Raw genomic sequence first — 14,314 nt, forward strand, 5'->3', positions numbered from 1 at the left:
GGTGTTTCATCAGGAAAAGGATAACACTTCACAAGGTTGCATGGGGAATATATAATGTATTAAAAACCTAAATAGGGGCTGGATCAATGGCCCAGTGGCTACCATTGTTTGCTGCTCTTGAAGAAGGACCAGGTTTTGTTCCTAGTACCTACAAGGGAACTCACAAATGTCTGTAACTAGTTCCCGGAGATGGACATCTCTTCTTGCCTTTGTGGATATTGCACACATGGTATAAAGTCATACAGACATACACATAGTCAGAACACTAATACACAGAAAATAAGATGAAAAAAATTAAAACCACACAAACACAAAGGCTGAACTATAGTTATATGCTGACAAAATGCTCTTATCATTTGACTATATCACTACAGTTAACACAACCGTAATAGGATTAGGGAATCGGAGAGACACACTGCCCTAAAAGGGTTAATATCTAATAAAGCTTCCTATCTAAATTCCAGGTGAAAAAGAAACTGCACAGAAACCGTGCATTCCACAGTGTGTGTGTGTGTGGGGGGGTGTATGAATCATATTCAACAAGCCTTTTATTGTTCAATATTTTTATGCATGTGTGACAAAGTGCTTGGGGCCCAGAACGAATCCTCATAGGGTTAAAATGTTGTGCTTTACTTTGAAGGAGTAATACACACCTTTGTGATACAACCCATAATACATTTCAGATAACAAGTCATTTTCATGCATGACTGCACTTCGTTAAGGAGCAAAAATGGGCTGTTACTAAAATGTCAACACGATTGTCCCTCTTGAAGCTTAGTTTATTTTGAAGTATTTTTACATTTTCAGTACTTCTTTTTGTTTGTTTCTCCTTGCCAAGAGCATAAAGATCTGGCCTTAGTTGACTTTTAGAATTTAAAGAACTGCCCCCCCTTTAGATATTCTTAGGAAAATGGCCAGTACTGGGGGTATCCAGAAATCTGGTCCCCAAGAATGAAAATTTAAGTCCAGTACCATCTGCTGTTCTTCACAGAACACCTCAAAGCAATTTAATTGCACTGTCATCCAATGGAAAACGCCCTCCTGACCTAAATTCACACACCAGAAAGAGTTTTCTAGCCAGAAAAAATGCCTGCCAGGGTAATTTGCTAGGAAGGCTGCATTTGATTCTAAAGTTAATTGGAGAATGGGGGAGACCCCAGTTTATGCTAATCCTCGCTGCTGATGAGAAGGGGCTGTTTCCTGTTTCTTTTCTCCTTTCCTCCTCAAGTCAGGGCATTACCCCCTCAGCCTCTCCACCAGGAAGGGCAGGCCACACTCTACCTATGTTAGGAGAAAAGTCTCTTCTTAAGGGTTTGCACATTCATCCCTCTAATCTTCCCCTTCTCCTTGCGGCATGAATAATTTTAATATTGCCAATCACTAAAAATCTTTTCTTTCTGCCTGTCTCACCCCCAGCTCCACTTTGCAGTGTGGAGTATCATTATCCAGCAGCCCTGATAAGAGTGTAATGAAACGATCCCTCCTCCACCGCATCGGGTGGCTGTCAGACTGAAATGACACCACCCGTGCATCCCTGACACAGCACCCTCAGCTAATTGATGGCAAACAATGGCAACTGTCTCCAGTGCTCTAAGACAAAGAAAACATACATGTGTCACCTGACAGGAGAGCTACCTGGTAATGGATAAACAGAGGTGTTAGGGGACTGCTGGCTTAAGGTGAGTGAGGGCACTGCTCTAAAGAATGTACCTATTAGCTTTGTGCTTAAGGAAGCTGCTGTTCACTGGGGAACAGAAATAAATAAGGATTTATTGATGTCTGGACAGTTATATGAATATTCAGTTTCTCTTACAAACAGATATTCTCCCAAGAGCTCCAAACTTCAGAGTAGGCAGCCCAATTACATTCCTGGCTCATGCAGCCAGATTTACCACCAGGGAAGAAGTTATTAGTGTCTGGAAGAGTCTACATGCTTACAAGCCTTTCTGGACTATGGCGTAACACACTAGAAGATATGGTGTTGTCACCCACATGAATGCCAAAGGCTGCCATCAAACATTCTGTAACGCAGGTGTAATTAGCTCTGTTCAGAAAAGCTCCTGAAAACATCTGTATTTCAGAACAAAGACATTCTGTTGCAACTCATTCTGGCACTTCGCTGGGGCCAACATTTCACGCAACTCTCAGGTCCTTCCAGACAATGCATGACGCATCAAACCTCAAGCCTCAGACTGTGTTTCTCTTCTAAGTTATCACCCTGCTCATTCGCCCTAAATTACACAGAGAAGTCAACGGCATAATGTGAATGTGCAAACCCCGGAGACTTCTCTCTGCATTTCTTCTTTGCCTGTATGTTAGGGTTTCACCCTCTTTCACGCAAAAGTAGAAAAGCAGAATGAAGAAAGATGAAGCTGGCATGGCTAAATGCTCCCCATGGTAATTAAAAAGTTCTCCTCTTCTCTCTCTGCCCTTGTACTAAGGTCCAACTTATTCATAAATAATAATAACCATTTTAGCAGAAACATAGCAGGTCTCCTAGCGCCTTGCTATATATTCCATGTCTATACCATCAAAAGTAGGTTCTGTGATTTTGCCCACTCTACTTCCACATGAACTCTGAAACTACTTGCAGTTGGGGCTGCTTGGAAACAGATCTGCAGCAAGGACAGCAAATCTGGTTTTGATTGTCACGTTCTTCTAGTCAAGTGAAATATTGAATCTTTTGGAGTCTCTGAGAAAACCTCTCTTTTCTAGATACATAAAAGTAACAACAGCCCGGGGCAGGTGCTGGGGTACAGGGAGGAACCACCCTTCAATTATCACTAGCCTAAAGCAGAAAAATAAAGTGTTTTTTGTTTTGTTTTGTTTTGTTTTGTTTTTGTGGCCCTTCCATACTGTTCTCACCGCCTTTCTTTACCTTCTAGTTTACTTGGCTTTCAAACAGACATTCATTCTTTGTCCTAAATTTATGTTCACATACCACGTTTTGAAATGAATTCTGACTTAGTATTTTTTTTTCTCTATGTGGGAAGAGAAGCTTCAGTCTTCAGTTATACTAACTTCAAGGTTTACTGGGAGACCCAATATATTTTGAGGATGCGGGTATCTTCCCTGTTAAAACAGGACCAAGAGGGTCCCTCATGACTGATGTTTCAACTTCTTGCTCTATTCCTGGGGGTTTGATTTTAAGAAATAGTCTGTGGTACTCAAAGGTCTAAAATACTTCCCCTTCTAGGGAGAACAAATGTGGACAGAGTATAAAACCATGACAACTCCTGGATCTCGCTGCCAGCCTCTGGCTCATTGGGCCTACAATCCAGCCCTTCTCTCTTTGGAAGCTTCCTCCTGGATGGGAACCATGTCCATCAAGGCATCCCACCGCAGGCTGCCTCTACAGATCTTCTTGCTAGCTGGTGACTCCAGGGATTATTCTGTTTGAGGGCCTCTAATCTTAGGTTTCCAGAGAACATCCCAGGAAGATAAAGGGGAGGAAATTTGGTCTAGATCCCTTCGAGGGAGATGGTTTTGTTACCATCTGCCTCTGTTGCCGGGCCTCATAAAGCTCTGTGCAAAGCCATCATCTGGGAGACTTCTGAAGTATCTGCTAAATCTAAAAGATTACAGGCCTATGCATTATGCACTCTTAACTCCACTTATAATGCATTCTCCTCTTGAATTAATTTGTGGTGGTTAATTCACTTTATGGCTTCCTTAATTTCATTTGGTCACTGACATATGTTGCAGATGGAAGTCTGAAGCTGAGGTCAGTAAACCTTTTTTGGAAAGGACCAGAGAGTAAATGTGTTAGGTTTTGTAGAACAGAAGCAATGCCCTCAATACTGTAAGCAGCTATTCTCATCCAAAGACTAATAACTTACTTTAGTTTAAATTTACCTTTAAAATTCTTAAAACCACCATTAGTTCTCTGGGCATTAGTTTCTCTGGCAAAAACAGGAGGCGGGCCAAAGATGGCCTGCGGGATGTTTGCAGATTTCTGGTGTAACAAATTACCCATTGTATAATAGCTACAAAGAAAGCACCATCACAGTATGATTAGAAAAGTATGAATTATAAATACTAAATTTTAGGTAACAAAATAGCCATACATAGTTACAAAGATGCAACGGATTATAGTCTGGGGTAATTGACAGGGCCTGGAAGAGACTACAAACTGACATCAGAGAGACCAAAGCTGTACCTCAGCAAAGCCAAGGCAATGGCTGTGTGAAATTGCACTGGCTCAAGCCATCAAGACAATTTCCTCTTTTCTGCACCGGCTTCACCTCATAGGTTCACTGTTCATTAAGTTCATTTTTCAGGCAGGCATGGTGTTGGAACTCTGGCAATGGAACAAAAGTCTAATACAGAGATCTGAAAGTGGGGCTTAGGATCTGCAAGCTCCAAGGTCAAATCTTGTCTTAGCTTCTTAGAACAAACTGACTGTCTCTGAGCTCTCAGAAGCACTGCATAGGATACAGAGAGGACAGAGGGATGCCCCTGTCTGTCACAGAGGCCAGCATGGCTTATAAACAGCTCTTTATCCTTTTAAGCAAAAAGGAAGGGAGAGAAGGAAAAATAAGAGTGAGATATGAATGAAGAGAAGAAAGGAGGGATAAATAAATGGAGGAAGAGAGAAAGGGAGAAAAAAAGCAGATTCATGAAAGGAGGGAGAAAGGGATGGATGGAGAAGAAGGAAGGGAGGCATGGAGGAAAAAAGGAAAGAAGGGGAGAAAAAGGAAGGAAGGACAGAAGGAAGAAAGAAAAGAGAGAGAAGGAAGGAAAAGGAGGAAAGGAAAGGAGGAAAAGGAGAAAAGGAAGGAAGGAAGGAGAGTCACCGAGAACTTGCAAGTTGCCAGTGAGCACATGCATTCTCTCATGCATTTCTTTCTCACAACAGCCCTAAGGGATGGGGATTCGCCCTACCACCTATCTACAAAAGGAAAGCCGAATTCTCTAAACACTATACCCAGCAGACAGAGAGCCAGGATGGGGCTTTAGATTTAGTTCCACAATCTTTGCTATATGACACACGGTCTTCAAAATGAAAACAAACAAAAAACAACCAAAGCACTATTTTTGTATTCAAACCCTAGTAACCATCAAAAACTAATTTTGACATTGTGAGTTTGGGGCTACTGTACCCTAGGTAATGAGTTGCTGGTCACAGGCTGCTTCTCTTTAGAACACCACAGTGGCCACGTTCCTACATTAAAAGCACAACATGAGATTTTAGGCAAAGTACCGGGATATAAAATTTTAAAAACTCTATTTTAGTTTTCTTTTATTCTAATAAATGATGCAGATTAAATTTTTAAATTTTTTTTTAGACTTTCCCCTCACATTTCTAAAGAAATGAATGAGGATGGCAGGTAATTTTGTAGCACCTGTTCCCTGTGCTTTTGTTCAGAACTGTAATATGTGTTTCCTGGTATCTGAATACAACAATACTTGGCACTAAGAGATGTTAAGCACTTACTACCTCCTAAGAACTCTTAATGTCATCAGGTCCAGAGACTGATCTCAGTAAGGGGAAGTCTCAGCTGGAGGCAAGGAAGTGTTTTCATTTGTAAATGCTGTGCTTGAGCAGACTGGCTTCAGAGACATGGTCAGTAATGACACAGGTATGACTTTAAAAGGGAAACAAAAACTACTTCCCCCTCATACGGTTTGTATAGACAGAACTCCAAACTGCCTGAAAACACAAAGCACAGTGGATCTGAGGACCCTTCTCTTCTGTTGGCACTGGCCAGCAGGTGCAATGCACTTCTCATGCAGGATATCCAGTTCTTAGACATGCTTGGTGTAAAGCCAGGCCTGACGATATACACCTGAAATATCAAAACTGATGAGGCAGAGGCAGGAGGATTGCTGTAAGTTCAGTGCCCATCTGGTCTAATAGTGAATTCCAAGGCAGCCAGAATTACACAGGAAGACATTATCTTAAAAAAGAAAGGGGGAGGGGAGAAATATCAAAATGTTTGGTATGAACCAGCCTGGGGAACAAATTCCAATGCAGGCTGATGTAGCTTGACCCTTTTAATAGTGACTAGTTACTTTCTGCAGCTGTTTTGTCCTACAAGGTGGAAGTGATGACTCCCTGTACACTTTCAGAGGACAGCATCCAGTGGCACAAAGCCTGTCGCTCTTAGAATATGATTAGGTATTCACAGAAACACTAGAATTAGACTCAACTATGGAGTCCAAAGCCTGCAGGTGACAGACAGCTAGAGAGATAGATAGAGACAGACAGACAGACAGATGATGAATAGATGGATGATAGATAGATGATAGACAGATAGCTGGATGGTACATAAATAGATACAGGCCAGATGATAGACAGAAGACAAGTAGATAATAGATAGAGACAGAAAAGAAGGCAGACATGATAAGCCAGATCCCCTTAGCCTGAAGCTCAACCCTGGTTTCCCGTCATGCCCAGACTCTGCTCTGTCGACTGTGATCCCAGCTGTGCCCGCACCCTGCCGAGCAGCCTTCTCCTTCACCTGCTCCACTCTCACTGTCACGATCTGCTCCAGCACACAGACCCAAGCAGCTATGTATTGAATCCTCTGAAACTGTGAGCCGAGATACATCCTTTCTCCTGTCCTCTCACAGATATTCTGATGACAGCTATTCAAAAGGAAGCAATACATACACTTTGTATTGACAGACATTTGAGCTTTTTGTAATTTCTAGCTATTATGGACTGAACTGCTTGCTCATATTAAAAAAAATGTTTTTATAACAAAAACTTGTGCATGTTGGAAAACTGAGTGATTCAGCCTCATCTTGGGTGAAAAAACAGCACAAGTACAAGGGAATACACAGACAAGGAAAGCCAAAGCACCGAAATTAGCAGTTTGCAAACACATAAAGGCAGGGACGGCTGTAACAGCTTTACGCACGTCAGTGTGACCTGTGCTGCCTGGGAAAAAACATGTTAATTTGCTTTAATGGAGTGTGCATAATGAAGGCTATTCTCAATTTTAAAAAATACCAAAAAGAAAAAAATGAAACAAAAAGAAAAGTCAAGTGAGTCTTCTGTAGGTTTCTACACTGCGAACACAGATGTGCATGGCGTATGTGACTCACACTCTAACTGACCTCTACAAATTGGGTTTTTGACAGAAGTCACATACCCACATAGTGCGAGTCAAAACGGTGGACTGCAAAGTGAGCTGCCTGGATGAACTGCACCTGGGAACCTGTTCGAATAATTTGGCAGAGATTCAAATCTTTGGGTTTGTTTAGAACTACTGAGTTGGAAATTCCATGGGTGGGCTCAGACAACTGCATTTTCACGAGGCCATCTGTTGGACTGGCTCAGGGGTAGGGAGGACTACACTGTATGTTAGGGACATTAATGCCCACAGAGGAAGTCATGGGGTTTGCTCCTATAGTCGGCGACTTCAGTTTAAGTTGATGGATAATGGTCAATGGATGCTCTAGAGCAGTGGTCCTCAACCTTCCTAACACTGTGACTCTTTAATACAGTTCCTCATGTCATGGTGACCCCAACCACAAAACTGGTTTCATTGCTACTTCGTAACTGTGATTTTGTTACTTTTATGAATTGTAATGTAAATATCTGGTACATGGTACCTATGAAAGAGTCTGTTGACCTCCGAAGGAGTTACACCCTCAGGTTGAGAACCACTACTCTAAAGTGACACAGACTCTGACGACAGCTCAAGACGCCATCACAAAAGCACCTCTCCCTCATATTCCTTTTGTCTCCATTTCTGTCTGTCCGCTGCAATTCCAAGGTTTCTCGGTTGCTTTCTCCCTTTTGTAAATTCCAAGTGAAACAGTGCTTCTGAAGATAATACAAGATTTACTTATGTGTTCTGCAATGCTCTGTGTTTTCTGAAGATTTTAATGTAGGTTATGTTCATCCTTTACAGATCTCTCCAGTAAAGTTTAATCTACTGGGAAATTTGTGTGTCAGTTTAGAGCTCACTAATGACCTCCCCCCACAATTAATAAGCAGTTTTTGAGAAGAGACCACGGGAAGCTGTTTTACAGAAAATTATGTCTAACATTTACAACTTTCTAAGAAGCTGTCCAAAGACAGCAAATATACTCAATTTAGGAATGTAGAAAGTATATTAAAACATATAACATGAGATTACACTAAAATGAAACACTATTCATAAACCATGTTAACACAGTGATATCTGTTACAAAAACTGAATTTACTGCAGAAGAAAAGTTCCCTTCTCCCAGTAATTAGAAGCAGGAGAGCTAATGGCAATATAAAACTTTATAAAGAAAATTTTATTTTCCTTTTTCTTATGCTTTTATATGGTATCATAAAAAGAACCTTTTTCCTCCAGAAAAACTTGGAGTTACACTAAAATTTAAATAGTTCAACAGGACTAACTAGCTCTAAACGTGAGGATTACGTTATAACCCAACAGAATCAGTGCTGACAAAATCCCCTCATTCTCTAATAATGTCTCCTCAGATCTCTCTGGTTTCTGCGTTGTTCTCCACTTCGAGGTAGTTTCTGTGGGACTCGAATATTTCAACCATATCCATCAGAAGCCTGTACCATCCGGAGCATCACCTGCACGGAGGAGGGTAAGCAAGGATGCAAGCAGACCTCATTTCCTGTGAGGTCACCTGACAGCCCTTCACATGTAGCTTTAGCCCCAGCTGATCAGCAGTTCTAAGCAACTCCCAAGGATTTGGGTTTCTGATAGATGATTCTAATGGCTAGCACCAAATCTTCATGACAGAGATCACAGGCTCACTAAGGTCACCCCGCACTGAGTCCATAGTTGCAGCTGTGGTTTGGAGGGAGCCATCACTTTTATGGCCAGACATGGAACAGATCATTTGCCTAGGCCATCCTTATTTAGTGTTTGTGGACCTTCTGCCAAGATCAGACTCTGGGCCAGTTGGTCCATGCTGCTGTATACTCTCTAAATTTAGACTTGACTACTTCATTAGTTCATTATAGGGGCTCAGATTTATGTTGGTCCTAAAGCTGGAAAGTAGTAGTCACACTTTGATCTACTGTGAAACAGTCTCCCTGGTCCTCAGTAAATCACCTGGAATTTCCATATTGACCTGGGCCATGACCTAGGGCATAGTCTCTGAAAAAAAAATAAAATAAAATAAAAATAAAAATAAAAATAAATAAATAAATAAATAAATAAATAAATAAAAGGAAGTGATCTATTCTCAAGGCTTTTCACCACTGCCCCTGTCTCTGGGGCGCACACAGCAGCAGGCCTGGAGAGCCCAGGGATTTTCCAACAGTGAAAAAGTAAACACCACAATTCAAATTCATCCTCAGCACGCTCTCAACTTTATTTCATCCTTTTAACCTGAAACACTATTTTCTCCTGCAAAAATGAACGTCTTTTCAGGCAATCCATTCCAATCAGCCACTGTTTATCAATCTGAGAAGTCTGCTTTAACAAAGCAAGGAGATACTTCAGGATATGCAGGATTCCTGTGTATCAGAGCTGCCACCTTCCCTGCTCATCTTAATGCCAAGCTGAGCATCCTTCTGAGTCCTGAACCTTGTGATGCCCCAGGGGTGATGGTGCTCCATGCCACACTGAACGGCTTCCTCTCCTACACCCACATGCATCCAACAGCACACAGCAAGTTTCCATAAAAATATTTTTGTGCTAAATCATTCAGCTGGCAACTAAAGGCATATATATCTGATAATCATTAGGGAGGCATTTTCTTGACTTACTCCATCTTCCTTATTTTTGTTAACAGAACGTAAAGGCAACAAACAGCTACTCTGTGCAGCGCTGGGCACAGTCTTTCAGAGGCCCTCTGTGGTAGACTCCTGTCTTGTTCCTTGTTTTCACCCTCTCTGATATCTATCCAATTTGCCTTTCTTAATGAGGATTGATCATCTTACCCTGGGTCCTCCTTGCTTAGCTTCTTTAGGTGAACAGATTTTTAGTATGTTTATCCTATTTTATATGTCTAATATCCACTTATAAATGAGTATATACCATGTGTGTCTTTCTGCTTCTGGAATGCCTCATTCAGGATGATCTTTTCTAGTTCCCACCACTTGTCTGCAAATTTCATGATTTTCTTGTTTTTAATTGCTGAGTAGTATTCCATTGTGTAAATGTATCACGATTTCTGTATCCATTCCTCAACTGAGGGACATCCGGGGGTTGTTTCCAGGTTCTGGCTATTATGAATAAAGCTGCTATGAACATGGCTGAGCAAATGCCCTTGTTGTATACTTGAGCATCTTTTGGATATATGCCTAGGACTGGTATAGCTGGATCTTGGGGAAGTACTATTCCTAATTGTCTGAGAAAGCGCCAGATTTATTTCTAAAGTGGTTGTACAAGTTTACATTATTACCAGCAATAGAGGAGGGTTCCCCTTTCTCACATCCTCTCCAGCACCTGTTGTCACTGGAGTTTTTGATCTTAGCCATTCTGATGGGTGTAAGGTGAAATCTCAGGGTTGTTTTGATTTGCATTTCCCTGATGACTAAGGATGCTGAGTATTTCTTTAGTTTTGTAGTATGTGTTGGTAGTGTTATGCAGCAGCCATATATAACTGATGATGTATCTATGCAAGTCTTCAAGAATTGGTCAGCCCTTCAAGTAAGTTTTTAATCTATCTCTCAGGATCTAGAAAAGATAAACTTATGTTGTTTCAAACGGTAAGTCCCCAAGCTGGCACACTGCGATTAAGAATGTCTTGAGGACTGATGCTCTTGAAATGACTGCTTAATGGCCTTTTCTTCTGCATTGGATCACCATAAGAAATGTTAAGCTTAAAAAGCTACACAAGCACATCTTTCTCCTATTCCAATGTAATGCATCACTAAATTCTTCATTCTTTATGGCTTATTAGTAATTCTTGGGGAAAAAAAAACAAACAAAAAACATGCTGCCAACCTGGCTACAGATGCAGATGGGAGTGAGATTTGCAAGTCACTGAAAATGGAAAGGTCTCATTGTCTGGAATGTGGTGCTGGTGCTACTTTCAGATGGCTTGTAGTGAGAGCATTCTGTGAGGAAGGTAATAAGACTAACTATGCTTGCTCAAGTTCCCCACCATCCTAGAGACTCAAAATGCACCCAAACTGCAAGCTAAGGCAATTAAAGAAAAACAATGAGCTCTCTTATAGGATTAGACTAGTCTTTCCTTTTTTGGTTGCAACCTGAAATTGTCTGAACACAGGGTCACTCATGATTCAAACCCATGTAGAAAGGAGATCAACAGTGTCCTCCTTTTCTTCCCCTTTGATTGAGGGACATTAACAGATATTCTTACAAGTTGGTTTACTACTGTGAAATGTTTTTGTAGCAATCTGGGGCTTCCCTTTAAAATGATAACGACTGTTCCAGTTAGAACCCACATGTTGTCTGCTGCCTGCTTCAGGGCTAACCATTTCCTTTGAGGCTAAATCAATAAGTTTAAGTTTCCTGGGAGAGGTGTGTTCACCAGACTTGTGACAGAAGCCCAGAACTAGATGAATTAATGTGTCAATTGACTTTTTTTTTTTTTTTTTTTTTTTTTTTTTGAGGAAAAACAAGCACCGCTTCGCTACCTGGCAGGAGAACAACTGCAGAGGTCAAGTGTAGGTGATCATGGGCACGTTCTCGGGTGAACTAGACTAGCTCATTTCTTACCTGGATAGAGCTCAGGTCCAGGCCCTGGCCCCGGGGAGTGTCCCACAGTGCCATCGGTGGCGGCAGCATCTCTGGGGGAAGCGGCTGGCTGCAGGGGCTGCACTGCCAGGCAGTCTGTGAGGAGATCCGGATGGAGCTCAGTGCTAGACCGTAGCTGAAAGGAGAAAAAGAGAAAGACATGGAGAGAGCTGGTCCTTAGAACCCCTGCCTGGAAAGGCTTCACACCCCCTGGGTTGATGCGATTCAGTCCACAAATATTTATCAAGCATCCAGGAAGAGAGAGGCATGAGTGTAATGCAGTGCCAACAGAAGGGTCAGATCTCTCCGGCCCTAGAACACCTGGCAGGTGCTTCAGGAAGCATGCGGCTGCAGGGAGGTCCAAGCCCCTCAGACTGAGGAGGTCACTTCTGGGGACCTAGCTTCCTACTATCCACCCACTGATTTGCTCACTCAGTATCGAATTGGAAGTAATTGTGATGACAGAAACAAGCTCAAGTAGACTTTGTCCACTCTGGAAAGTACCTTTAAGAACAGAGACGGAAGAAAAATCAGGTATCTCTACCGAGATTTGACACTTAGAAATTTTACATGAAGGGGACTGACTCAAGCTAGGATTTAAATATAGAGGATGAGTAAATGAAGCCATGAACAATAACAACAACAAAACCCAGTACTTTTTTACATGACAAAAACAGGAACTTACATGTTTTTTAGTCACACAGAACAAAAGTCAATTTTATGTATGAGTCACATGTAAAAAAAAAACAAAACAAAGCGGAGTTAAAATGCAATGTAAGTTAAAACTTAACCTGAGTCATTTTATTACATGTGGCTGTTCATTTGTACAAGTGTTCATGTGTGTATATACATGTATGTGTATATAGGTAAGTGTGCATCTGTGTCTCTGTAAATGTCAATGTGTTTATCTCTGCATGTATATTTTTGTGTGTTTGGGTGTGACTGTTGCATGTTTCTATGTGTTTGTTTCTGGGTGTGAATGTGTGTATGTGTGTGTGAGCATCTGTGCGTCTGTGTGTGTATCTACATGTTTGTGTCTGGATGTGAGTGTGTGTGTATCTGTGTGTCTCTGTTTGTGAATGTGTGTATATGTGTATGAGCATCTGTGCATGTGTATCCATGTGTCTGTATGGGTGTGAATGTGTGTCTATCTGTGTGTGTGCATGTACCTATGTTTGTGTCTGGCTGTGAATGTGCACGTATGTGTGTCCGTATCTGTGTGTCTGTGCACGTATCTATGTGTGCATTTACCTGTGCATGTCTGTGTGTCTGTGTGTAAATGTGTGTGTGTGTGCATCTGTGTGTCTATGTGAATATATGTATGTTTCTATGTGTTTGCATCTGGATGTGAGTGAGTGTCTATCTCTGAGCGTGTCTAACTCTGTTTGTGAATGTGAGCAGGCTAGAGAAAATCCTTGGTGTCCTCAGGATACTGCCTGCCTCTGCTGAAAGGGGGCTCATTGGCTTGGAGTTCACCAATTGGACGGGACTGGCCGACCGGTGAGTCCCAGGAATCTTCCTGTCTCCACTTCTCCAGGATAGGATCACAAGTGTGTACCATCACACCTGACTTTTTACGTGGCTGCTAGGGGTTGAACTAAAGTCCTCTGTAATTGCAGAGCAATCGGTGTTTGAACAGAGCCATCCACATCCCCAATACCTTTACAAACACACATTTTGTAAATATAACTCGAATGAAAAATTACAATGGAACATTTGGCGACTTAAAAATATTAACCTGTGTTACAACATAGTATTTAACAATTTAAAAATTCATTTCTTACAAACATTACAAATGGTTACCTTCAATATTTAAAAGCTGTGTATAAGCAGTCTTTTATTAAAGGTAACATTAGGCCTTTGGATACAGGGCCAGAGTGTTCTTACTGCTCTGACAAATGCCACATAGCCCTCTTGGCCTAGGAGTCTCCATTGTCCTTATAGAACTTTGGCTCTTTGAAAGGAAGATGATGAACAACTAAAATGTATGGGGAATGAGACAATGCTAAATACCAGAGGAAGAGTTGTAGAGAGGGACGCGTTTGTGGGCTAGTCTGAGATAATAATCAGGGAACGTGTCTTGGGGTTAAAGCAGGTAACAGCCTAGGGAGTAGTAAAGCAAGGTGCCCCCAACAAGGTGAAAGCTAGAGGCTGGGGGAGCCAGTTTGCCTTGCTCCATGTCCAATGACCTGTGGAAGGTAAGGCTGGCACAGAGGAAGCCTGAAGCCCAGGGAACACAGGGTATAACGGGGGCAGGGGTGAAGAGTGTACAAAGTCTTGACAAGGGAAACTTGTAAACTGGGGCTTGCTTCTTCACCCGGAGAGCAGGCTTAAAAGGAGAACTAAGAATGGTATGGTAATGCATATAGAACAATAACTTACAGAACTGGAGGCCATAAATTCAAGGGGCCAGGTGAAGGAGACGTGTGAGCAGCTGGGGTGTGGAAATGATGCCAATATAGTGCCCACTTATGAACTTCTCAAATTTTTAAAAATGATTATGCCCGTATAACATCTGTACAGCAGGACAACCCTTGGGGTACACTGGTGTCCACCAAGAGCTCTCTGACGGGACTTAAGCTCACTCAACAGAAAGGGATAGAATGTCTGGGACTGGAAACCGAGCCAACTACTCGGGCTAGTGAAGTCATAAAAGATGTTGGAGGAGACCCTCCAACCATCACTCTACTAAAACAACG

At 41.9% G+C, this 14,314-nt stretch overlaps 1 protein-coding gene across 2 annotated transcripts in view; it reads right to left on the reverse strand.

Annotated features, from left to right (window-relative positions):
* The window catches only part of Glis3 (GLIS family zinc finger 3), a 422,140-nt gene that overhangs the window by 48,073 nt on the left and 359,753 nt on the right, over positions 1-14,314 (reverse strand). For both annotated transcript variants that reach the window (XM_021634256.2, XM_060388073.1), the window contains one exon: positions 11,598-11,751. In XM_021634256.2, the coding sequence (XP_021489931.1) occupies positions 11,598-11,751 (154 nt within the window). The remainder of the gene's footprint in view (positions 1-11,597; positions 11,752-14,314) is intronic.

The sequence above is a fragment of the Meriones unguiculatus genome, chromosome 1 (assembly GCF_030254825.1).
Source record: "Meriones unguiculatus strain TT.TT164.6M chromosome 1, Bangor_MerUng_6.1, whole genome shotgun sequence".
Lineage (NCBI taxonomy): Eukaryota > Metazoa > Chordata > Mammalia > Rodentia > Muridae > Meriones > Meriones unguiculatus.